Below are 26490 nucleotides of genomic sequence, written 5' to 3'. Positions count from 1 at the left end.
TTTTTTTTTTTTTTTTTTGAGTGTTGGACGTTTTCTTTCTTTGCATTGTCAGAGTAAGTGTTAGTGCGTTTGGGGCAGTAAGATTTATCTTTCTTTCATGGCATTTAATTACTTTTGTATTGGGTTGAGAATGATGTTTTATTTATCTCATCCTAAACGTAAGATGAGATACTGAGCTGCAGGAAGTCAGTTTACTTCTTCAGTTAAATGTTTTGTTTCTGTGGGATTTTATAGGTTGAAATAGGACTAACTGGTAACGAAAGCAACACAACGGCGGAATCAAGAGCGCAAGGTGTGTCGGAACCAGAAACGGTATGGATTTTGTTGGAAATGGTAGAACAATTAACAGAAGACAATACGCAGTTGAGAAGTGAATTAACATCTAGAAGTGAGCGGGAAACCGTATCTGATCAGTCGTTGTTGCCTACTGTGACGCAGCAAGAGATTGATCCAGCTGCTGTGAGTTTGAACGTTCCACTTTCTGACAAGGCATCTGAGGATGTGCGTTCGTTTGTGGTGGACTTGGAAACTTCAGCTGTGATGAATGGTTGGTCTGATGAACAGTTGTTGCATGTAGCCAAAATCAGATTAACGAGTGAAACGAAGACATATGTAAGGTGTTCTCAGGCCTTAAGGAAGGCAGGGCAGTTGAAGGAGCGGCTTTTACAGAGGTACAAGAAACAGAATAGCGCTCAGTACTTTAGGAAGAAGTTGAGTACAATGACGGAGAGACGGGGGGAGACGGAAGAGAAGTTGGCGGACAGAACATGAGAAATTAATGAGTATACTTACGAGTTGGGTCAGAGCGATGAAGCAAATAGTGTTCTGTTGAAGGAGGCGAAGAAAAGGGCACATGATGTATTTTTGAGGGATTACCGATGCATATGGCGCATGAAGGGGCCCCAAAAGATTTTTATTCGGCCATTCAGCAGACAATCCAATGTGAAGAAATAGATGTGGCATCGGGGGTACATGATAGACAAACAGTGTTTACAGCAGGTATAAAATGCTATGAGTGTGGTCGTATGGGACAAGTGCAGAGGCAATGTACCCAGTCACTGAGGAATAGAGGAAGGGTTGGAAATCAGCAGAGTGGAGGATGGAGTAGTGGAATTAGAGGTAGACAATCATTAAACGACAGAGGGGCCTGAAACCCACCTAAGGGAGCTCCCGTTTAATTTCAATGCTACAAATACGTATGCAGAGGTGGAATATTCAGTGGTAGGAACTAAAAAGTTTAAGGTTTTGTTGTACACAGGGGCACAAGTGTTAGGGGGTACTAAGAGTTTAATGGGACGAAAGAAGTTAGACCTACCACGTTATAGGTTGTGTGGAGTAGGGGATAGGGAGGTCACACCTTTGGGGTCAGTGACAGTTGACTTTCGCATAGGGAAAGTCCGATTTGACGCATGCTTGGAGATAGTACCATTTGTAATCGACGGCTACTAAACGATCCTAGGAGTAGATTTCTTGAATCAACATCATGTCAAAATTGACCTTGGACAACGAACTGTGCAATGGTGGAATGTTATTTCAGCTATGGGAAACTGTTGTCAATACAGAGCTGTTGCGAGGGGCTTTCAAAGGAACGAACAAACAAATTCAACCGTGTACATTAGTATTAAGGCTTAATTCGCATGAGTGTGTGTCTAGTGGCACCAGAAAGTCACTTTGCGTAATTGTAGAGTCAAATCTACCTGTGGGTACGGTATGTGTTATTGACCATTGGATGATAATGAAGTTTTGGATCCATTAGGTTGATTTTTGAAAGGTAGTACAAGAGGGAAACGACGGGCGAGTAGTCCCTGTGAACGTAGATAATTTTAGCGCTGTAGACACGAATTGGAGAAAAGGAGTTTTAGTAGCAAATTTGGGTGTGCCCGATGACGAAGACTGGTGTTTCAGAGGTAGGCGCAGTGATGAACCACTAACTGCCGATAGAACTGCATTGCGTAACGAAGTAAAGGATTTGACAGGAGGAGAAAAACAACATATGGAAGAATTGTTGTGGGAAATGAATTATTTGGGTTTTTTTCTTTTTTTTCCGAAAGGGCCGTTTCCAGCTACTCCAGTATTTCAACATACGATACCAACAGGGAACTAAGCACCTGTTTACCGTAAACCATGCAGAATACCGAGGTATTTGCAGCCGATTGTGGAGGATTTCATTGATCAGCACCTTGCCGACGGTATTATAGAGCACAGTAATAATTGATGGGGAGCGGGCATTATCGATGTGGCTAAAAATCTATGGATTTAACTAAGACATACAGTTTCTCTTGTGACTACTGATACCTAAATAATAAGACAGTAACGGAAGCATACCCCATTCCAAACACATCAGAGACGTTGGATCACTTAAGACACTGCCAGTACTTTTCTACGATGGATTTGACAAATGGTTATCATCAGTTAGAGGTGGCTCCTGAGGATCGTCCAAAAACTGATTTCTCTTCTCCTGGAGGCCATTACCAGTACATCAGAATGCCATTCGGCTTGAAAAACGTTCCGGCAACGTTTCAGAGGTTGCTAGACGGTGTGTTAAAGGTCTGAAACCACGGCATTGTCTTGTCTACTTCGAGGACATTATAATGTTTTCAAGTAGTATGGAGCAGCATAGACAGCGATTAAGGAAAGTCTTTATGAGGTTAAGAGTAGCTAGTTTCACGTTGAGACTGGAGAAGTGTCATTTTGCGTTGGAAGAAGTGAAATATTGGGGTCACATCGCCAGTAAGGACGAAATGGAAAAGGTAACGAGATTGCTACAGGCTGTAAGGGATTTTCGGGAACCGAAAACACTTAAGGAAGTGCAACCATTCGTCAGAATTTGCAATTTCTATCGAAAGTTCGTGAAGGGTTTTGCAGATTTATCACAGCCATTGACGCCATTGTTACGGAAGGGTGAGAAATTTCAGTAGACAGAAGACTGTCAGAAAGCGTTTGACAAATTGAAGGAAGTGTTAACATGAAGTCCGGTTCTTGTGTTTCCAGATTTTGAAAAGTAGTTTATTCTAGCTTGCGATCGATCGAATCAAGCGTTACTGTGTGTCTTCATTCAGGAAATTGGTGGGAAAGAACATCCCGTAGTCTATGCGTCTAGGCAGTTGATGCCGCAGGGTGGACTTACTCAACAACAGAGAGGGAGATGCTAAGTGTAGTCTATGGAATCAGATGTCTTAAATGTTATTTATATGGGAGAGGATTTCTGGTAGTGACAGATCATGCTGCGTTAAAGTGGTTGTTGGGGTTGAAGGATCCGTCCACTAGACTCACGAGGTGAGCAGTGAGGCTTACTGAATTCGACTACGAGGTGGTGCACAAGCCTGGGAAGAAGCAAGGTAATGCGGATGCACTGAGCACAAAGGTGGCAAGAAAAGATGTCATAAGTTATGACGTAGCTGTATGGAAAGAATTACAGGACGCTGACAACGATTGTAAATTGTAGCGGGCACAGCCACAATTTAATATGTACGACGGTCTTCTGTGCAGGTAAATGTCGTTAGGACCAAGCTGAGAGATGAGGTTTTAAAAGAAGCACATGATCCCGTGTTATCTGCTCATGGTGGGAGTAGAGCGACAAATAGGAGAGCGGCGGAGAGGTATTGGTGGAGTGGTTGGAAAGTAGATGTGGATCAGTATGTCTAGAATTGTATATCATGTGCGAAGAGAGCAGATTTGTGTCAGAAACGGATACAGATACAACGATTGCCGGAAGCGACATGTCCACTTTCTGTGTTGGGAATTGATGTCTTAGGGCCTTTTAGTCTAACACCATCGGGGAACAGATTCGTTCTGACAATAATAGACCATTTTTCGAGATATGTGAAGACTGTGGCTATGCCTAAACAACAGGCAGCAATGGTCGCACAAGCCTTAATAAACAACTGCATTTTAATGTTTGGTGTACCAGAGACAATAATTACTAAAGGACCAACTTCATATCGGATTTAATGAAGAAACAGTGTAAACTGTTGAATGTATAAGCGCGTTGCATACACAGGCGAACGGAAGGACAGAATAGGTACACAGAACAATCGGGAAGATGCTGCATTTTTATGTGGATTCTCATCACCACCAGTGGGGCGAGTATTTGAAGCAAATTGTACAGTGCAAAAATCCGTACCAATACAGGTCTGTCTCCGTATGAGGTAGCATATGGGCGAAAAATGCCGGCACAGTTTTATTTAGTGAAGCTGCAGAAAGGAAGGACCGTTGAATCTGTACATCAATTTGCGAGGACAATTCAGGATGTTTGGACACGGGTACAAAAGGCGAATACAAAGGCTTTGAAAGGCTGGAAGACGCAGTGAAGTGGAAAGGAAGTTTACCGCAGTACACAGTAGGCCAATGGGTAATGCTATCCAGCCCCTATATGCCAAAAGGGAAAACGAAGAAGTACGTCACGAGGTGTCAAGGGCCGTACCATGTTGTTGAAACAATATCCCCCGTCAATGTTAAGCTTCATCTGGCAACTATAACAACGATAGTACACATTGGGCGGTTGCGGCCATTTAAGGGTTGTCCAGGTGTGATTCCAGGCATGTCACAAGAAAGGAAAGAGGAAGCAAGAGAGAGTGGAGAGAGGCGTTAAACGCAGGGAAAACCAGGAAGATAGAGCACAGCATGATGCTTTGCGATCCAGAAAGTAATACAGTATTTATAGTTTTTTGTTTTCTTGTTATGTATCATTGCGTTTGTGTGGATTAATTAGGCATTGTATTCTCATATTTTGTATGTGTTTTCGAGTATTGTGAGACAGCTGGGAACAGTAGTGTTTTTTAAGAAGGAGGTTGGGTGATGGTGATCACTGCCCTCAGGTTACTGAAAAGAGGAGCGTTGAGCAAGCTGGTAGAAGTAAAAAACTGAGGAGGTGTTGCTGATCTCGGCAGTTAACAGCAGGTACACAGAGATGAGAAGGGAGGAATTGCGGAGCTCATACAGGGAAGGGTGATCAACACCAGTCTGGACATATGCACGATGCAGTTATTTTTAGCCAGGAGGAAAGAAATGGACGGTCCAAGGGACATCGTGCAGCCCAAAATTGTGCTTGCAACGGGTCGGGATGCACAGGATCTTCTCCACCTACGAAAATTTAGTAGTATTATCTAATTGTTTTGAGCAGGGTGTATTTGCAGAAGCGAAATGTATAGAGCTCGAGGGGAGCGGAATTTTAATCAATGGAACTGCGTGTAACATAATAGGACCAACCTTCCATCTGCCAACGTCAATTTCAGAAGTCACACAATTGAATGTTAGACACCCACACCTGTACCGGCCAGAAACAACTTTTGAGTTTTGCCAAGGTAGAATCTGACCTTGTTAAATCAAACTCTGGACTCAGGTCTGTTGAGACCCATAAACCAGTTCATTTCACAGCAAGAGGGCCGCACATCAGCCAAGCAACGTGTGCAGCATGTCGCTCAATATAGGTAAAGGCAATGCCAAGTAACGATCGGTTTGAACCACGTCTGTGCCAAGTGTCTTCACAGCCTTAACTTTGTTGTGTGTTTCCAGAATGAGATTTTCACTCTGCAGCGGAGTGTGCGCTGATATGAAACTTCCTGGCAGATTAAAACTGTGTGCCCGACAGAGACTCGAACTCGGGGCCTTTGCCTTTCGCGGGCAAGTGCTCTACCAACTGAGCTACCGAAGCACGACTCACGCCCGGTACCCACAGCTTTACTTCTGCCAGTACCTCGTCTCCTACCTTCCAAACTTTACAGAAGCTCTCCTGCGAACCATGCAGAACTAGCACACCTGAAAGAAAGGATATTGCGGAGACATGGCTTAGCCACAGCCTGGGGGATGTTTCCAGAATGAGATTTTCACTCTGCAGCGGAGTGTGCGCTGATATGAAACTTCCTGGCAGATTAAAACTGTGTGCCCGACCGAGACTCGAACTCGGGACCTTTGCCTTTCGCGGGCAAGTGCTCTACCAACTGAGCTACCGAAGCACGACTCACGCCCGGTACCCACAGCTTTACTTCTGCCAGTACCTCGTCTCCTACCTTCCAAACTTTACAGAAACTCTCCTGCGAACCATGCAGAACTAGCACTCCTGAAAGAAAGGATATTGCGGAGACATGACTTAGCCACAGCCTGGGGGATGTTTCCAGAATGAGATTTTCACTCTGCAGCGGAGTGTGAGCTGATATGAAACTTCCTGGCAGATCAAAACTGTGTGCCCGACCGAGACTCGAAGTCGGGACCTTTGCCTTTCGCGGGCAAGTGCTCTACCAACTGAGCTACCGAAGCACGACTCACGCCCGGTACCCACAGCTTTACTTCTGCCAGTACCTCGTCTCCTACCTTCCAAACTTTACAGAAGCTCTCCTGCGAACCATGCAGAACTAGCACTCCTGAAAGAAAGGATATTGCGGAGACATGGCTTAGCCACAGCCTGGGGGATGTTTCCAGAATGAGATTTTCACTCTGCAGCGGAGTGTGCGCTGATATGAAACTTCCTGGCAGATTAAAACTGTGTGCCCGACAGAGACTCGAACTCGGGACCTTTGCCTTTCGCGGGCAAGTGCTCTACCAACTGAGCTACCGAAGCACGACTCACGCCCGGTACCCACAGCTTTACTTCTGCCAGTACCTCGTCTCCTACCTTCCAAACTTTACAGAAGCTCTCCTGCGAACCATGCAGAACTAGCACTCCTGAGAGAAAGGATATTGCGGAGACATGGCTTAGCCACAGCCTGGGGGATGTTTCCAGAGTGAGATTTTCACTCTGCAGCGGAGTGTGCGCTGATATGAAACTTCCTGGCAGATTAAAACTGTGTGCCCGACCGAGACTCGAACTCGGGACCTTTGCCTTTCGCGGGCAAGTGCTCTACCAACTGAGCTACCGAAGCACGACTCACGCCCGGTACCCACAGCTTTACTTCTGCCAGTACCTCGTCTCCTACCTTCCAAACTTTACAGAAGCTCTCCTGCGAACCATGCAGAACTAGCACTCCTGAAAGAAAGGATATTGCGGAGACATGGCTTAGCCACAGCCTGGGGGATGTTTCCAGAATGAGATTTTCACTCTGCAGTGGAGTGTGCGCTGATATGAAACTTCCTGGCAGATTAAAACTGTGTGCCCGACCGAGACTCGAACTCGGGACCTTTGCCTTTCGCGGGCAAGTTCTCTACCAACTGAGCTACCGAAGCACGACTCACGCCCGGTACCCACAGCTTTACTTCTGCCAGTACCTCGTCTCCTACCTTCCAAACTTTACAGAAGCTCTCCTGCGAACCATGCAGAACTAGCACTCCTGAAAGAAAGGATATTGCGGAGACATGGCTTAGCCACAGCCTGGGGGATGTTTCCAGAATGAGATTTTCACTCTGCAGCGGAGTGTGAGCTGATATGAAACTTCCTGGCAGATCAAAACTGTGTGCCCGACCGAGACTCGAACTCGGGACCTTTGCCTTTTGCGGGCAAGTGCTCTACCAACTGAGCTACCGAAGCACGACTCACGCCCGGTACCCACAGCTTTACTTCTGCCAGTACCTCGTCTCCTACCTTCCAAACTTTACAGAAGCTCTCCTGCGAACCATGCAGAACTAGCACTCCTGAAAGAAAGGATATTGCGGAGACATGGCTTAGCCACAGCCTGGGGGATGTTTCCAGAATGATATTTTCACTCTGCAGCGGAGTGTGCGCTGATATGAAACTTCCTGGCAGATTAAAACTGTGTGCCCGATCGAGACTCGAACTCGGGACCTTTGCCTTTCGCGGGCAAGTGCTCTACCAACTGAGCTACCGAAGCACGACTCACGCCCGGTACCCACAGCTTTACTTCTGCCAGTACCTCGTCTCCTACCTTCCAAACTTTACAGAAGCTCTCCTGCGAACCATGCAGAACTAGCACTCCTGAAAGAAAGGATATTGCGGAGACATGGCTTAGCCACAGCCTGGGGGATGTTTCCAGAATGAGATTTTCACTCTGCAGCGGAGTGTGCGCTGATATGAAACTTCCTGGCAGATTAAAACTGTGTGCCCGACCGAGACTCGAACTCGGGACCTTTGCCTTTCGTGGGCAAGTGCTCTACCAACTGAGCTACCGAAGCACGACTCACGCCCGGTACCCACAGCTTTACTTCTGCCAGTACCTCGTCTCCTACCTTCCAAACTTTACAGAAGCTCTCCTGCAAACCATGCAGAACTAGCACTCCTGAAAGAAAGGATATTGCGGAGACATGGCTTAGCCACAGCCTGGGGGATGTTTCCAGAATGAGATTTTCACTCTGCAGCGGAGTGTGCGCTGATATGAAACTTCCTGGCAGATTAAAACTGTGTGCCCGACCGAGACTCGAACTCGGGACCTTTGCCTTTCGCGGGCAAGTGCTCTACCAACTGAGCTACCGAAGCACGACTCACGCCCGGTACCCACAGCTTTACTTCTGCCAGTACCTCGTCTCCTACCTTCCAAACTTTACAGAAGCTCTCCTGCGAACCATGCAGAACTAGCACTCCTGAAAGAAAGGATATTGCGGAGACATGGCTTAGCCACAGCCTGGGGGATGTTTCCAGAATGAGATTTTCACTCTGCAGTGGAGTGTGCGCTGATATGAAACTTCCTGGCAGATTAAAACTGTGTGCCCGACCGAGACTCGAACTCGGGACCTTTGCCTTTCGCGGGCAAGTGCTCTACCAACTGAGCTACCGAAGCACGACTCACGCCCGGTACCCACAGCTTTACTTCTGCCAGTACCTCGTCTCCTACCTTCCAAACTTTACAGAAGCTCTCCTGCGAACCATGCAGAACTAGCACTCCTGAAAGAAAGGATATTGCGGAGACATGGCTTAGCCACAGCCTGGGGGATGTTTCCAGAATGAGATTTTCACTCTGCAGCGGAGTGTGAGCTGATATGAAACTTCCTGGCAGATCAAAACTGTGTGCCCGACCGAGACTCGAACTCGGGACCTTTGCCTTTTGCGGGCAAGTGCTCTACCAACTGAGCTACCGAAGCACGACTCACGCCCGGTACCCACAGCTTTACTTCTGCCAGTACCTCGTCTCCTACCTTCCAAACTTTACAGAAGCTCTCCTGCGAACCATGCAGAACTAGCACTCCTGAAAGAAAGGATATTGCGGAGACATGGCTTAGCCACAGCCTGGGGGATGTTTCCAGAATGATATTTTCACTCTGCAGCGGAGTGTGCGCTGATATGAAACTTCCTGGCAGATTAAAACTGTGTGCCCGATCGAGACTCGAACTCGGGACCTTTGCCTTTCGCAGGCAAGTGCTCTACCAACTGAGCTACCGAAGCACGACTCACGCCCGGTACCCACAGCTTTACTTCTGCCAGTACCTCGTCTCCTACCTTCCAAACTTTACAGAAGCTCTCCTGCGAACCATGCAGAACTAGCACTCCTGAAAGAAAGGATATTGCGGAGACATGGCTTAGCCACAGCCTGGGGGATGTTTCCAGAATGAGATTTTCACTCTGCAGCGGAGTGTGCGCTGATATGAAACTTCCTGGCAGATTAAAACTGTGTGCCCGACCGAGACTCGAACTCGGGACCTTTGCCTTTCGCGGGCAAGTGCTCTACCAACTGAGCTACCGAAGCACGACTCACGCCCGGTACCCACAGCTTTACTTCTGCCAGTACCTCGTCTCCTACCTTCCAAACTTTACAGAAGCTCTCCTGCAAACCATGCAGAACTAGCACTCCTGAAAGAAAGGATATTGCGGAGACATGGCTTAGCCACAGCCTGGGGGATGTTTCCAGAATGAGATTTTCACTCTGCAGCGGAGTGTGCGCTGATATGAAACTTCCTGGCAGATTGAAACTGTGTGCCCGACCGAGACTCGAACTCGGGACCTTTGCCTTTCGCGGGCAAGTGCTCTACCAACTGAGCTACCGAAGCACGACTCACGCCCGGTACCCACAGCTTTACTTCTGCCAGTACCTCGTCTCCTACCTTCCAAACTTTACAGAAGCTCTCCTGCGAACCATGCAGAACTAGCCCTCCTGAAAGAAAGGATATTGCGGAGACATGGCTTAGCCATAGCCTGGGGGATGTTTCCAGAATGAGATTTTCACTCTGCAGCGGAGTGTGCGCTGATATGAAACTTCCTGGCAGATTAAAACTGTGTGCCCAACCGAGACTCGAACTCGGGACCTTTGCCTTTCGCGGGCAAGTGCTCTACCAACTGAGCTACAGAAGCACGACTCACGCCCGGTACCCACAGCTTTACTTCTGCCAGTACCTCGTCTCCTACCTTCCAAACTTTACAGAAGCTCTCCTGCGAACCATGCAGAACTAGCACTCCTGAAAGAAAGGATATTGCGGAGACATGGCTTAGCCACAGCCTGGGGGATGTTTCCAGAATGAGATTTTCACTCTGCAGCGGAGTGTGCGCTGATATGAAACTTCCTGGCAGATTAAAACTGTGTGCCCGACCGAGACTCGTATTCGGGACCTTTGCCTTTCGCAGGCAAGTGCTCTACCAACTGAGCTACCGAAGCACGACTCACGCCCGGTACCCACAGCTTTACTTCTGCCAGTACCTCGTCTCCTACCTTCCAAACTTTACAGAAGCTCTCCTGCGAACCATGCAGAACTAGCACTCCTGAAAGAAAGGATATTGCGGAGACATGGCTTAGCCACAGCCTGGGGGATGTTTCCAGAATGAGATTTTCACTCTGCAGCGGAGTGTGCGCTGATATGAAACTTGGAGCACTGCGTTGTGCGGTAGTGAGACATGGACTGTGGAAAAACCAGAAATGAAGTGAATCTAAGCATCTGAGATGTGCTGCTAGACTCTAATGTTGAAAATTACGTGAAATGATAAGGAATGAGGAGGTTCAGATCAGAATCGGAGAGGGGAACTATATGTGGGAAACATTGACTGGGAGAAGGGAGGGAATGATAGGACGAGGGAAAGACTTCCATGGTACTAGAGGGAGCTGTAGAGGGCAAAAACTGTAGAGGACGACAGTAATTGGAATACACACAGCAATAACTGAAGACATACGTTGAAGGTGCTTCTTTTTAGATGAAGAGGTTGGCACACGAGAGGAATTCGTGGTGGTCCACAAGAAACCACTCAGAAGACTGGTGACTCAAAAAGGAAAGTACAAGAAGTTCAGAACTGAAATGCAGATATCCCAGTGCAGTTAGATGAAACTCTCAAAAATTCTCGAGAAATCGATCTTTAAGTTTCATGAGCGTTTTTAATGTGTAATATTCTAATATAGATGGCATGTCGCTCTGGTAGAATACTCATATGTCATCGGAGGCACGCTTCTAAATGGGGGGGTGTACATTTCCGTGGCATATAAAAAACATAAAATTAAAAACATCATTAATTTGTAATGTTTTTCAATCTTTTGTCAGAAATCAGTAATTCATATTTTATATTTTAATGAAATCTGGATTTATGTGCGCAATATGTAATTAGGAACAAAATGACATGAAGTTTTCATAAAATGACTGGGTGTCCTAAGAATCAAAATAAGTGTTACTATAGAACTGGGTCTCCTGCAGGTCAAAGAATGATGTTTTTTCGTTTCGGTCTGTTAGTAATATAGTAGTAGGAGAGGTAGGTACAAGTTAATAGGCACATTTAATGAAATTTACATGTAAATGGCTTAGATATAAGAACTGAACAAAAAAAGAGAAAAAGATACGAAATAATAATTACCAAAACAAGACTAGATCCACCAATTTCCATTCCTGTGTGCTAGAGATGTTTCCCCATCATGTAAGTACTTTACACTTTACATAACATCTCATAGAACTTGCAGCGTTGTTTAAAAATCCGTTGGATCAGGAATGGGAGCCATGTCCCCCCTGCCACACGTAACACAACAGCATTATACCACAACGCCATGCTACCTATAGAATATAAACCTTACTTTAGTGCATTAAAACCCTCGGAAAACTTCAAATACGATTTTCCCGAGAAGTATTTAGAGCTGCGTCGAACTGCCATGGAATATTGATTTTGACTTCTGAAGATCACATACACTAAATATAAAAAATTATAAAAGTCCGATTGTGCATATGGTCTTCTTGTTAGTGAAGGAACGTAATGCTGAGAGGTGCTGCAGTAGATTCACTTGACATAAGTAGCTGATTGAGAAATAGTCACTTGTGTAAAAGGGGCTTTAGTATTGTAAGCTCTCCACATTCTCAGAACAAGAAAAATAAGAAATATGTGCCAACGGATATGGTAAAACATGTTTTCACTAAATAATATATCTTTTTAACTGCTGAAACAACTTCAGTCAGTCAATAATCAATAAATAATGGTCTACATATATTTGTATTCTTTTTATACATGGTGTAGGGTATTTTCTTTGTCAATTTATGGTAAAATATTAGTAAATGTTGGCTTTCAGATTATTCAGTGTCACATGTGGGAGAACACTATTACAAAATACTACCAGTCGCTTTTGCAACATTTGCGAACAACTAAGCAAAGTTTAAGAAGACACAAAAGCAAAAAAACCACTTCTAATATGTAATGTTGAAAAGTGTAGCAGTTCAGATCTCCAACCAGATATTCAGACTCTGGTTTTCCTTTACTCACTTAAGAGTAGGTAATTTTTCGGTAACATGATCACATGTTGAAATAATATGTTCGAGAAAAATATTTTAAGTTGCAATGAAAAATACTTAAGGTTTGGACTGTTTTGCCAATACATTAGAGGGTGCAATCTTTGATGTAACATTGTTTGTTTTACTTATTACAAAATTGTATTATTATTATGACTTTACATGCAGGGATGGAGTAAGCATCTGGTGTAATTAATGCTGGAACAGTATGAGACAGGACATACAATTACTATAACTGACACTTTGAGAAGGTAGTTTCATTCAAGGAAGGGACATACATTCAGTTTCATAAATAATTTGGCACAGAATGCAAAAAATATTTTGTAAAACGTACAAACAGTGATCAACAATCGGTGTTCGGTGTAATGTTCCTCATGGAATCGTATGGTTGGAGCTTTGTGTCATATAGGTAATATGTGAAAAATACTTCATAATCTTGGTTTCATGTTGGTGCTAACCGGCACATGTTGTTCAAAGCACATGACTGCTAAAATGCAAGTCGATAATTTTGGCATAATTACTACAAACTCATATTATCATTCATATGTGAAATGACAGAACGTAATGTATTTTACATCGCTTTGCAGCATTAAGGAAGAACCTTTTCTGAAGAATTCCCATAACTATAGGCTTACACATCATATTTAAATAGTTATTAGAATTGTCCAGTTTCGTATTTTAACTATAAAATAAAGAATCTGCCATGGAAATGCTCATAGTGATATTTTTGTGCGTCTACTACTGTTTCCTGAGGTGATAATATTCGCAAAAAAAAAACAGAAAACAAGCATCATGACATAATAATAATAATAATAATAATAATAATAATAATGTCGTATGACGAGGGCCTTACGTCTGGTAGACCGCTCGCCTGGTGGAAGTCTTTCGATTTGACGCCACTTCGGCGACTTGCGCGTCGATGGGGATGAAATGATGATGATTAGGACAACACAACACCCAGTCCCTGAGCGGAGGAAATCTCCGACCCAGCCGGGAATCAAACCCGGGCCCTTAGGATTGACAGTCCGTCGCGCTGACCACTCAGCTACCGGGGGCGAACAGCATCATGACATAATAATAGCTTAATGCTGATGGACACACATCGTGTTGATAGTGAAGCATTCCACTTAAAATCAGAAACTTTTGCAGTGGAACACATATGGCACAATGAACAGCACGGAGAAGCAAATGAAATTAACATAATGGGAAAATGGAGGTGGAAAGTAGGAGGGAAAGTCTATCAGAGTCTGAATACAGTCAAGAGACCAAAGCCAAACACCAACTTCATAAACTATTTGTGTGTTTCATACTAAAATTTGTGGAGTATATTGTTTCCAGTCATGTTGTACAAGTAAGTGAGAGTACTTCGAAAGCAGGTGATACCACACTGAAATGTCATTTTTAGATTTAAAAATGGACTCCAGATGCAAAGAACATGCCAAGGAACAAAATAATCGATTTACATGACAGTGACAGCACAGATATAAGCCAGGTACGTTAACTAACTCTTTTTATTAAATATAATTTTTTAACAAACTGGCATAAATTAAAAGTCAATTCTATAGCTTTTAACACTGAAGATTCTGTTAGCAGCTGTCAGGTTCTGTGCGAAATATTTTGATGTAAAAATATTCTCCTCGTTGTTAGTTCATTTTCTCTACGGACTCGACGGTATGTCCTGCCCATCTCTCGTGAGATATAAGTAGCACACTGTCATTTTATACTGCCTATTTACATTTTTCTTGCACTATTAAATCATCTGTACTCAGTAAAAACAATTATTATCCTGCATGAAACTCCTCAATAAAGAACAGCATAGTGTAACGTAGTATCCGTACTCTGCTTCAAAACGCACTTATCCAAACTTTGATATTACAGCGTTCAACACCATGGTATATAAGACTTAAGCATTCATATGCCTTTACAATCGACATTAACTCATACTTCGAGGAATACCTTTATTTGACTTCTAGTATTAGTTTTCGGAGAAAAAATTAAACAAATCAGGTTCAGTTTGCTATTCGAGAAAGTACATCGTAGACCAACAAATTAAATCATTTTTGAATTATTGATAATTCTGAAAATAATGCATTTTTAGCTAAAATCTCTTCGTTCCACTTGGTGTTCAATAACCTAGATCTCTATTTGATTGTCTCAACTATGGAACCTGTAAAGTTGCTTAAAGATTTGAGCTATCTATAATTGTATTTCAGAATTACAAAAACTTGATAAAAATATAAATGGTTAGTATTTTCAACTACATAGCTAATAAAATGCTCTGACAGTATTCACAACAGAGTAATATGATTACAAAAGGACACTGCTTATCATGTAACACAAAAGAATTTAATTAAAGTATTATTAGTTGCAAATGTGTGTCTGTATTTGATGAATAAAGAAGTAGAGGATTTTGTCGTATGTATTAAACCTCTTCCTTCTTCTGCGGCTACATCATACTTACTGGCTCTTGTCGTTGAGGGCACTAGCGATTGTACATTTGACTCAGCAATGCGTAGTATGAGTAAGAGGCATTTACCAACTGAAAAACAAAACATGATTGCTGTGAACACCACAAACAATAATGAACAGAAATTAAATGCTATTTTCTAATGTCATTCCGATACCTACACATTTGTTATTGAATTGGCCCATATCTTAACGTCAATATACAGCAGAATTTTGGAACATATATTGTGTTCGAACATTATGAATTACCTCGAAGCAAACGATCTAATGACACACAGTCAACATGGGTTTAGGAAACATCGTTCCTGTGAACACAAATAGTTCTTTATTCACATGAAGTGTTGATGGCTATTGACAAGGGATTTCAAACCGATTCCGTATTTCTGGATTTACGGAAGGCATTTGACGCGGTACCACACAAGCGGCTCGTAGTGAAATTGCATGATTATGGAATATCGTCTCAGTTATGTAACTAGATTTGTGATTTCCTGTCAGAGAAGTCATAGTTCGTAGTAATTGACGGAAAGTCATCGAGTAAAGCAGAAGTAATTTCTGGCGTTCCGCAAGGTGGTGTAAAAGGCCCTTTGCTGTTCCTTATCTATATAAACGTTTTGGGAGACAATCTGAGCACACGTCTTCGGTTGTTTGCAGATGACCCTGTCGTTTATCGACTAGTAAGGTCACCAGAAGATCAAAAGAAACTGCAAAACGATTAAGAAAAGATATCTGAATGGTGTGAAAAGCGGTAGTTGATCCTAAATAACGAAAAGCGTGAGATCATCCACATTAGTGCTAAAAGGAACTCGTTAAACTTCGGTTTCACAATAAATCAGTATAATCTAAAAGCCGTAAAATCAACCAAATACCTAGGTATTACAATTACAAACAACTTAAATTGGAAGGAACACATAGAAAATGTTGTTGGGAAGGCTAACCAAAGACTGCGTTTTATTGGCAGGACACTTAGACAATGTAACAGACCTACTAAGGAGACTGCCTACACTATGCTTATCCGTCCTCTTTTAGAACACTGCTCCACGGTGTGGGATCCTTACCAGATAGGACTCACGCTGTACATCGAATAAGTTCAAAGAAATGCAGCACGTTTTGTATTATCGTGAAATATGGGACAGAGTGTCACAAAAATGATACATGATTTGGGCTGGACATCATTAAAAGAAATGCGTTTTTCGTTGCGACGGAATCTACTCACGAAATTCCAATCACTAACGTTCTCCTCCGAATGCGAAAATATTTTGTTGACACCGACCTACATAAGGAGGAACGATCACCACGATAAAATAAGGGAAACCGGAGCTCGTGCGGAAAGATATTGGTGTTCATTCTTTCCGAGCTCTATACGAGATTGGAATAATAGAGAATTGTGAAGGTGGTTCGATGAACCTGCTGGCAGGCACATAAATGTGATTTGGAGAGTATCCATGTGGACGTAGATGTAATGACGTACTCAAATTAACTGTGATTCAGTGATTTCGGTCATTCAGCAATCCTAAATGTGCTTCATAAATATATCTTGAGTTTGTGTTAGTTACGAGGGAACTTCAAACAGCAAGTTACAGATGATGTCCAACGCTAAGACCATTGGACAGTAACAATGGCACACTGTCAGAAGACAGTACACGTTCCCTGTTTCCTGCAGTCACAGCACAGCTGTGGCATGGACAACAGGAGCGTCATAATGTGAGAGTGAAATGACGAGGCAACTGGGATCGTACTCCAAAGTTGAAGTATGTGGGACAGTACGATTCTTGTGGACAAAACGTCTAAGTTGCACATAGTGACCAAATAAAATGTCGCGTCCCGGCGTAGTGTAATGGCGCAAACTGTTTTACCAAGGCCACACAGACATGTGTGATACTGACCGGAAAGGAACGCATGCGTACATCGTCCACAGACGACGATGTCCAGGCAACCTAGGAACTGACTCGCAACAGTCGCAGGTTCTGCGACGATGACGATGCTCATATGGTGCTCCTCGTATGGCTTAGTGACTAAGGAACGGATATCAGTCGTCAGCGAGTTGAGTGATCGATAGATCATTTTTGTCGGGATTTCCAGAGACTCAGTGATTACGTTGTAAGTAGTCTCATGTATCTCTGTCAATTTAATATCCAGCGACTATTCAATAGATACTACTTCGCCTGCCATAATAATGTGAAACATTATCTTAGATGTCCCTTCATTGGCCGGTCGTTGTGGCCGAATGGTTCTAGACGCTTCAGTCCGGAACCGCGCTGCTGCTACCGTCGCAGGTTCTAATCCTGCCTCGTGCATGGAAGTGTGTGATGTCCTTAGGTTAGTTAGATTTAAGTAATTCTAGGTCTAGAGGAGTGATGACCTCAGATGTTATGTCCCATAGTGCTTAGGGCCATTTGTTCCTTCATTGTTATTTACGTATTACAAGGATCAATTGATCTACTCGTTCATTGATGTGATCCAGAACGAGTTAGTTTACATTGCGTGCATGAGAAATAGACATGAAGAAATATGTATCGATAGAAATAATGATCGCTGAATGCTATGTGATACGGAAGCCCTTGCAACTGAACACACAACCGTTTAATGTTGTTAAAATACAGTACTACAGAAACTGACATCTAATTTTCGTCATTACGTCTTAACAGTCATCTTGCTTGCTATTAGCGTTCAAAGATGGAGAGAATATGTGTAACCTGGTTACCTGCCAGACTACACAGTCCATCGTCGTACATTCTGAACAGGGACAATGTATGCTTTTTGAGGTCCAATCTTCAGTGTTTAAGAGAGCGCTATGTTAAGCCACTGATCTTTGCTGCTTAAACCAGAGGCAGTGCAGACAATACTGGCTAAGTTACACCTATTTGCTGCGACGTCATAGGGTGCTGAGTACGTGCTCCCACAGCTGCAGCGACCGAGAAGGGTGGAAAACGGGTGGTGTCAGAGCATTCCAGTGAGGCTAGCACCTTGCCGTACGCCGCTACTGTTGGTTACCGTGACTAGTGACCGTGTATTGGGGACCAACATATGCTTGTTTGTTAACAGTGTTTTATTACAGTCTTTGGGCGCAGCAAGTCATCTGTCATCGAGCCACGACTCATCCATCTCCGAAGGATTACTGTCAGGTCTGATCCTGACGTCTACAACCCCATACAGTCAGCTAACGTACTGACCGGTTGCCGGGTCGTGTTGCTCCGGGTTGTGTTGCCGGATGATTACAATAGTGACACAATTCTATCGAGATGTCTTTTAGAGACTGTTGGCATGGTCACCTGAGGATTTTCTACTGAGCGCAATCGGTCATAACGGTATAAAATTTTATAAATACTACCCGAGGTGACTTCTGATTTACATTAGCTTGGATTATCTTGCGTTAGCCATTATTATTGACTCATTTGAGACGGTAGTATACCAACCGTAAGGAACGCTTCCTTGTCGATGGGGTAGAGGTGTCCGGCGGTGAGAACCAGCGGCTTCTGTGAGCGACTGATGATGACCCTCAGAGCACGCTTGAAACGCTCACTAGCGTCCACCCAAGAGCAGCTGTATATTGCTGCCGAGACCGCCTCTGCCTGTTGAAAACCGTAAGCATTACTGCGTGGATGTTTTAGCAATTTTGTTATTTTATATTTGGCTTAAAGTGAGAAGTGTACTGAAGTGACAAAAATAGTGATCAGAACATGTACAGTTAGTCGTGGAATCGCGTACAACAGGGCAGAGAATTGCCGGCGCAGTCATTTGTACTCAGCTGATTCATGTGAAAAGGTTTCCGAAGTGAGTATGGCTCCGCAACAACAGTTAACAGTCTTTGAGCGCAGAATGGTAATCGGATCTAGAAGCATGGGCTATTCCATTTCTGAAACTATTACTTGATAGAGAAAGACATCCATTGTAGAGGCAGGCGACAGTTCAGATTTGACACAACTTTGAAGTATAGAAAGGTCTTAATGGAACAGATCTTTACTAAGCGTTACACGTTTCAAAATATTATCATCATACTGGAGCTGTGAAGTGAAACGTGCAAGAAAACTAGTGACAGAAAATATGTACATAAGTGTGCGTTAAAGTATTCTAATATACAATTAGTATGTACTTACATTAAAAGCAAACTTTAGTACAAATTTCAAGAAAGGGAGCACATAGAAGGAATGCAATATAAATCTCATCTCTTGTAGTGATATTTGACAGTGTAGTTGTCTATTCCAATAGAACCAGTGCAAAACTAAGTGTGGTGATTAAGCTATCAATGAAGTAAAGGATAAGCCTTTCATACCGCATCCAATAACATCGCTGGAAAGGATGGCAATGCAATAGGCGGCGTCCGAATGGCCCATCTAGTGTCAGCGGGAGGAACTTTATGATAAGTGAGGACAGAAAGTAAATTTCCAAAAGGCTGAATACCTAAGCGTTGGACAAATGTAGAAAGCACATTGGTAAATGGCCAGCATATAAGGATATGTAAAGAATTTAATTGTTTGAAGAGTAACCTAAAAAGACGGAAAAAATAATCAGAGAATGCAGCCACAAGTAGTTTATGCGGAAACAGCTACACAGGAGCTATACCTTGTGTTATCATATTATAAGATGGGTTGGAAAGTAAAGAGGATGCGCTACAGAACTATTGTGAACCTTATAATGATCCACAGATGCGGGTGTTATGAGCTCAGAGGCAAAATAAAAAGAGTTGGCGAAATGAACTGTCTTAAAAGGTCCTACATAGTGTCTCCGTTTGGACCAGAGGTCTAGGAGTAGCGTCTTTCATTAGCAATCAAACCGTCCTCGGACCCTTGTTCTAAACTCACCATCGCTTAAGTTTTGATTAATCATCATGGGCGGCCAAAGACACCATCATTCTGCCAGCGCCCTTGGCAAGGAGAGCTGAGGAGCGTACAGAGGTTCAGGGCCACTATCTTATCCTTGGGATAGGAAACTGCCCGTAAAGGAGGAAGAATCAGCAACCATCAACGTCATGAGGATGCAGAAGGCAACGGAAACCACTGCCTTAAAGATACATAACGTGTCTCCACAGGACATGTAGCTTGTAATTGAAAATGTGTGAACATGATCTCTTTGTGGGCAAAAGGTTCCAGAGAAAATATACTCCCCCAATCGGAAGTCCGGCAGGTGAATGCCAAGGAAGGTACCATGAGAAAACGACTAAATAATCAACGAAAGGATAAAGTTCTATGAATCGGGGCCTGGAGTGTCAGAAGCTTGAATGTGGTTGGGAAGCTAGAAAATCTTAAAAGGGGAATTCTAAGACTCAACCAAGGTGTAGTGAAGTGAAATGGAAAGAAGGGAAGGATTTGTAGTCAGGCGAATGTAGGGTAATATCAACAAAGGGAGGAGATGGTGTAACGGAAATAGGATTCGTTATGAATGGGAAGGTAGGGCAAAGAGTGTGTTACAATGGACAGTTCAGAGGTACTGTTGTTCTTACAAGAATCGAAGCAAACCCACACCAACAACGACAGACCAGGTATACATGCAGACGTTGCAAGCTGAAGATGTAGAGACAGAGAAGGTATATGAGGATATTGAAAGTGTATGCACTACGTAAACGGAGATGAAAATCTAGTAGTCATGTGCGACTGGAATGTAAATAGAGGGGAAGGAGCAAAATAAAAGATTACTGCAGAATATGGGTTTCGGACAAGGAATGAAAAGAAGTAAGAGTAATTGAGTTCATTAATGAATTTCAGTTAGTAATAATGAATACTGTGTTCGAGAACCACAAACGGAAGAGGTTTGCTTGGAGAACACCGGGTCATATGTGAAATTTTCAGTTAGAATACGTCTTGCGCAAGCAGAGATACCGAACTCAGGTACTGGATTGTAAGGCGTATCCAGAAGCAAACATAGATTCAGATCACAATGTAGTAGTGATGAAGAGTAGACTGAAGTTTAAGACATTAGTCAGGAAGAATAAATAGGCAAAGAAGTGGGGTATGTAAGCACTAAGGAATGACGAGATAAGCTCGAAGTTCTCTGAGGCTATATATTTAGCAATAAGGAATAGCTCACTAGGCAGTAGAGTTCAAGTGAAATGGACATCTGTAGAAAGGGAAATTACAGATGTTGCAAGGGAAAATATAGGTACAAAGAAGGCGAAGAAACCAAGGGTAACAGAAGAAATACTTCCGCTGATCGATTAAGAAAGGAAGTAGAAAATGTTAAGTGAAATTCAGGAATACAGAAATACAAGTTGCTGCGCAATGAAATAAATAGGCAGTGCAGGGATGCTAAGAGGAAATTACTTAATGAAAAATGTGAAGAAATTGAGAAAGGAATGATTGTTGAAAGGACTGACGTAGCATATACGAAAGTCAAAACAACCTTAAGTGAAATTAAAAGCAAGGGTGGTAACATAAAGATTTGCTGCTAGAGAGGAGAGAGCGGACAGGTGAAAACAGTGCATTGAAGGCCTCTGAGAGTAGTATGATTTGTCTTATGTGACAGAACAAGAAACAGGAGTCGATTTAGAAGAGAAAGGGTATCCAGCATTATAATCAGGATTTTAATAAGCTTAGGAGGACTTACGACTAAATAAGGCAGAAGGGACAGATAATACTCCATCAAAATTTCTAAAATCATTGTGGGAACTGGCAACAAACGAATATTACGAATATTCATGTTAATGTGAAGAATGTATGACTCTAGTGACACATCATGTCACTTTTGGCAAAATTTCATCCACACAGTTCCGAAAACTGCAAGTGCTGACAGATGCGAGTATTACTGCACTATCAGCTTAACAGCTCATGCATCAAAGTTGCTGATAAGAATAATACGCATAAGGATGGGAAAGAAAATTGACAATATGTTAGATGACGATGAGTTCGGGGTTAGGGAAGGTAAAGGCACCAGAGAGGCAATTATGACGTGGCAGTTAATAATGGAAGCAAGACTAAAGAAAAATCATGACACGCTCATAGGATTTGTCGACCTGAAAAGGCATTCGACTACGTAAAACGGTGCAAGATATTTGAAATTCTGAGAAAAATAGGTGTTAGCTATAGGGAGTGACGGGTAATGTACAATTCCCAAGGGGGAATAATAAGGTTGGACAACCATGGACAAAGTGCTCTGACTGAATAGGGTGTAAGACAGGTATGTAGTCTTTCCTCCCTACTGTTCAATCTGCACATCGAAGAAGCAATAATGGAAACCATAGAAAGATTCAGCAGGGGGATTAAAATTGAAGGTGAAAGGATATCAGTGATACGAGTCGCTGATGAGATTCCTATCCTCAGTGAAAGTGAAGAAGAATTACATGGTCTGCAGAGTGGAATGCGTAGTCTAAAAAAAAATGGCTCTGAGCACTATGGGACTTAACTTCTGAGGTCATTAGTCCCCTAGAACTTAGAACTACTTAAACCTAACCATCCTAAGGAGATCACACACATGCATGCCCGAGGCAGGATTCGAACCTGCGACCGCCGCGGTCGCGCGGTTCCAGATTTAAGCGCCTAGAACCGCTTGGCCACTCCTGCCGGCGGGAATATAGACCGACAGGAAATGGAAAATGGCTAAACAGAAATTGCTAAAGGAAGAATTTAACGATGTAAAAGCATAATGGGTAAGGTAGATACTGCCAACAGATCTTTGGTGAAAAGAGAACCACCTGCATGAACATCAAGAGCTCAGATGGAAAACCAGTCCTAAGCAAAGAAGGGAAAGCAGATAGGTGGAAGCAGTATAAAGAGATTCTGTAAAAGGTAGATGTATTTGAGGGCAATACTGTGGAAATGGAAGGAGGACTTAGAGGAAGATGAGAAGGGAGATAGGATACTGCGTGAACAATCTGACAAAGAACTGAAAGACTGAAGTCGAAACAAGGCCCTGGAAATAGAAAAAATTCCATTAGACCTACTGATAGCCTTGGGAGAGACAGCCATGACAGACTTCTACAGTCTGGTGAGCAAAATGAATGAGGCAAGCGAAATACCCTCATACTACAAGAAAAATAAGAATGTCAATTACAAAGAAAGTAGATGCTGACAGGTGTGAAAATTACCGAACTATCAGTTTTATAATTAATGGTTGCAAAATAGTAACACGAGTCCTTTACAGAGGAACGGAAAAACTGGTCAAAGCCAATCTCGGGGAAGATCTGTTCGGATTCCAAAGAAATTTAGGAAACAGCGAGGCAATGCTGACCCTACGACTTATCTTAGAAGATAAGGAAAGTCAAACCTACGTTTATAGCATTTGTAGACGTACAGAAAGTCTGCCGTGCGGGATTAGCCGAGCGGTCTAGGGCGCTGCAGTCATGGACTGTGCGGCTGGTCCCGGCGGAGGTTCGAGTCCTCCCTCGGGCATGGGAGTTTGTGTTTGTCCTTAGGATAATTTAGATTAAGTTGTGTGTAAGCTTAGGGACTGCTGATCTAAGCAGTTAAGTCCCATAAGATTTCACACACAGAAAGTCTTGACAATGTGGACCGGAACATTCTCTTTCAAATTTTAAAGGTGGCAGGGTTAAAATACAGGGAGCGAAAGGGTATTTACAATTTGTGCAGAAACCAGATGGCAGTTATAAAAGCCGAGGTGCACGAAGGGGAACTGGTGTTTGAGAAGGGAGTGAGACAGGCTTGTAGCCTATCCACGATCTTATTCTGTCTGTATACTGACCAAGAAGTAAAACAAATTAAGGACAAATTGGAGTGGGAATTAAAGTTCACAGAGAAGAAATAAAAATTTTTATGTTGCCGATGACATTGTAGTTCTGTCACAGATGGTAAAGGACTTGGAGGAGCAGCTGACTGGAATGGACAGTATTTTGAAAGAAGGATATCAGATAAACATTAACTAAAGCAACACGAGGATAATGAAATATAACCGGATTAAATAAGGTGTTGCTGAGGGAATTAGATTAGGAAATAAGACATTTAAAGCAGTAAATTAGCTTTTCTACTTGGGAAGTGAAGTAACTGATGATAGTCGAAGTAGGGAGGATATAAAATGAAGACTGGCAATGGTAAGAAAATCGTTTTTGAAGAATAGAAATTTATGAATGTATAGATTTAAGGTCAGGGAGACCTTTTTGAAGGTATTAGTATGGCAATCTTCTTAAAATATTTTTTTTATAGGAGTGAGTGACCGGTTTCGACTCTATGAAAGAGTCATGTTCAGACTCCGGACCGGTGGATGGACACTGCTAGATGAGTTCCGTAGACCATCGACGCTCGTTACACGATGACTTTCCGTCAGTTAGTAAGAACTCTGTTATGAAAAGCGCTCTTGTAACACGACAATGCTCGTCCCCATAAGAGCTGCGAAACCATGGCTGCCATCGCTGATATGGCATTCCACGTACTGCCATAACCGCCTTATTCTCCTGACTTGGCCCTGTAATTACTATAGGCCATCTTGAATTACTTTTGTGGAGTGTTTCGAGCCCACCTCAGGATAGTAGCTCGTAGTTCATTGAAGTCTGCAGAAAAAGATGTCCGAGCTGGGCTTCCTTCATAACAGCGAATAGTAGGCAATCAGGCAACCAGAAGAGGCCAAGCCAGGAGAATACGGCGGGTGTGGCAGTACCTGGAACACAATTTCAGTAAGGGTAACCATGGTTTTTCGATTATCATGTGGAGAAGAGTTGTCGATTTCCTCCCACTGACATCAGCTGCCTGTTTACATCCTCAATGTTTACGCCCTCCTTCCACAAAACCGGCTTGCCTGCGCTCTCCACGATGATCACACTCAATGTTGTTAGATCACATAATGACAACAGTAGGGAAAGTGACTTAGAAGGGATAACACTTCTGATGACTAACCTGCAATCTGCAGTTAGACCTAGGTACTACATACTAGCAAATGTAGTGACGAGGCACATGGCGCACCTTCACTGATGGAGAAAATTGAACTCTAAATCAATGTGGAAGATTCCCCGTATTTAGAGTAACTGAAATTAGTGACTGGATGGAGAGCAAAGGAAATAAGCCTCAGGATAAAAACGACCTAAGGTTTCTTGATAGATTGAATAGAATTACCAAAATTTAATTTCCTATGTTTGTGAAGAGAAAAGCTTATCATGTGTGGCTATTAACAGTTTGGACTTAGGGTATTGAGACGTGGATTTTCAGTGTCAAAATCATCAAAAACTGAGACTTGCTCAGAGTGTCGGGAATTAATAAGAGGTACAAATGCATCACGGAACAAACTGCCGCTAAAGATGTGACTATGAATGTTATGAAAATGAAAAGGAAGTGAATGAGACATGCAACTAGGCAAATCGATGGTAGATGGTTCAGGAAAATTCTGTGCTGATTGCGAAGAGGTAGAAGAAATATTATATGACGACCTAATGGAAGGTGGATAACTGACACTAGAAAACGTGCAGGAGCGACTTCGAAGCACGGAAAAATCGGGACCAGACCTTAATCCGGCGGTGGATGTCTAAAGGCTAATGATGACGACGATAGTGATGTTCAATAAAGTCCAATTTCGTTATTATTTGTTATATATATATTAGTTCCAGTCTCAAATAGAGCGACAGTATATAAGAAATTATTCACTTCTAGCCGAAGTGAGAAGAACATTGCGGAGTTTCGTGACAGTGTGACTGCCCAATGAGAACAGTTCGTTACCGTTCTCAACAATCGGACTTAAGCTGTTCTTCAGTATGGAGAATTCTCCGGTGTGATCATAATTACCGCCCATACAAAATTCAGCCATCTGCCAAATTTCCTGCGAAACAATTCAGCTGCTCCATGAGCGGTTCCCGGATCGCCTCATTTCCCGCAATGGCCACCAAAGTCGTAGGAATTAATTGCTTATGACATTTTCATTTGAGGTCATTTGAATCAATGTTGTATGCCAATAAACTCTGCAACATCCATGACTTGAAGGAGGAAATTCGACGACCTGTCACCGAAATGGATGTGGAATCTCCAATCATAGTGAATTTGATGGACAGAGCTAGTGCAAGTCAGATAAGTAGAGGTCACACGCTTCACATTTGTCACACATCATATAGGAAGGTTAGATGAACAAGTTTTTGTATTTTGTTTGTGTGTATCAAAGCCGGCTCTTTTTTTGAGCCACCTGTAATTGGTTTCAGAAAAATGAAAGCGCTAATAAACGAAACACCTTGGTTTGGGTTCCAGAGAGATATGAACCTCATATCAGTTGAATGACTGTAGAGGACATTGCCGACAAAAGCTTGGACACAAGTTAGTATATCAGTGCTCGAGGTTGATCCCATGCTCACCTGTGCTGTTACGTTAGTTGCTGCCCAACAATAAAGATACAGCTGGCCAACAGGAATTGTAAGGAAAGATGCACATTTCAGTACTGCACTGAACTCTTCACTCTGCGAAAAATCAAAAAGATATACGTAAGAATCCGAAAAAAAATATGTTGCTTGAATCACGTGTACAAAATGACAGCAACAAATTGAAAAACAATGTTCTTGGTTACGGGTCTCATGAATTCATTATCGTAAATCTGTCTTTGTTTTAC

The 26490-nt window shown here is 42.9% G+C and overlaps 1 protein-coding gene and 2 non-coding genes across 3 annotated transcripts in view; all 3 read right to left on the bottom strand.

The window, feature by feature from the left end:
• Positions 1-7385: 7385 nt before the first annotated feature.
• On the bottom strand, positions 7386-7460 carry Trnal-caa (transfer RNA leucine (anticodon CAA)). The gene has a single exon. It is a non-coding gene; the product is annotated as a tRNA-Leu (tRNA).
• Positions 7461-8890: 1430 nt separating this feature from the next.
• Trnal-caa (transfer RNA leucine (anticodon CAA)) lies at positions 8891-8965 on the bottom strand. The gene has a single exon. It is a non-coding gene; the product is annotated as a tRNA-Leu (tRNA).
• A 5868-nt stretch (positions 8966-14833) lies between these two features.
• LOC126418988 (odorant receptor 43a-like) overlaps positions 14834-26490 on the bottom strand; it is a 48134-nt gene continuing 36477 nt past the window's right edge. The window contains exons 3-5 of the mRNA XM_050086034.1: positions 26240-26341; positions 18444-18599; positions 14834-15103 (exon numbers count right to left, since the gene is read on the bottom strand). Of these exons, the coding sequence (XP_049941991.1) occupies positions 15047-15103; positions 18444-18599; positions 26240-26341 (315 nt within the window). The 3' untranslated portion in view covers positions 14834-15046. The remainder of the gene's footprint in view (positions 15104-18443; positions 18600-26239; positions 26342-26490) is intronic.

This window comes from Schistocerca serialis, chromosome 9 (genome assembly GCF_023864345.2).
Source record: "Schistocerca serialis cubense isolate TAMUIC-IGC-003099 chromosome 9, iqSchSeri2.2, whole genome shotgun sequence".
NCBI lineage: Eukaryota > Metazoa > Arthropoda > Insecta > Orthoptera > Acrididae > Schistocerca > Schistocerca serialis.
Note: the sequence above shows the minus strand (reverse complement) of the source record. Positions and strands in the feature narration are given on the sequence as shown.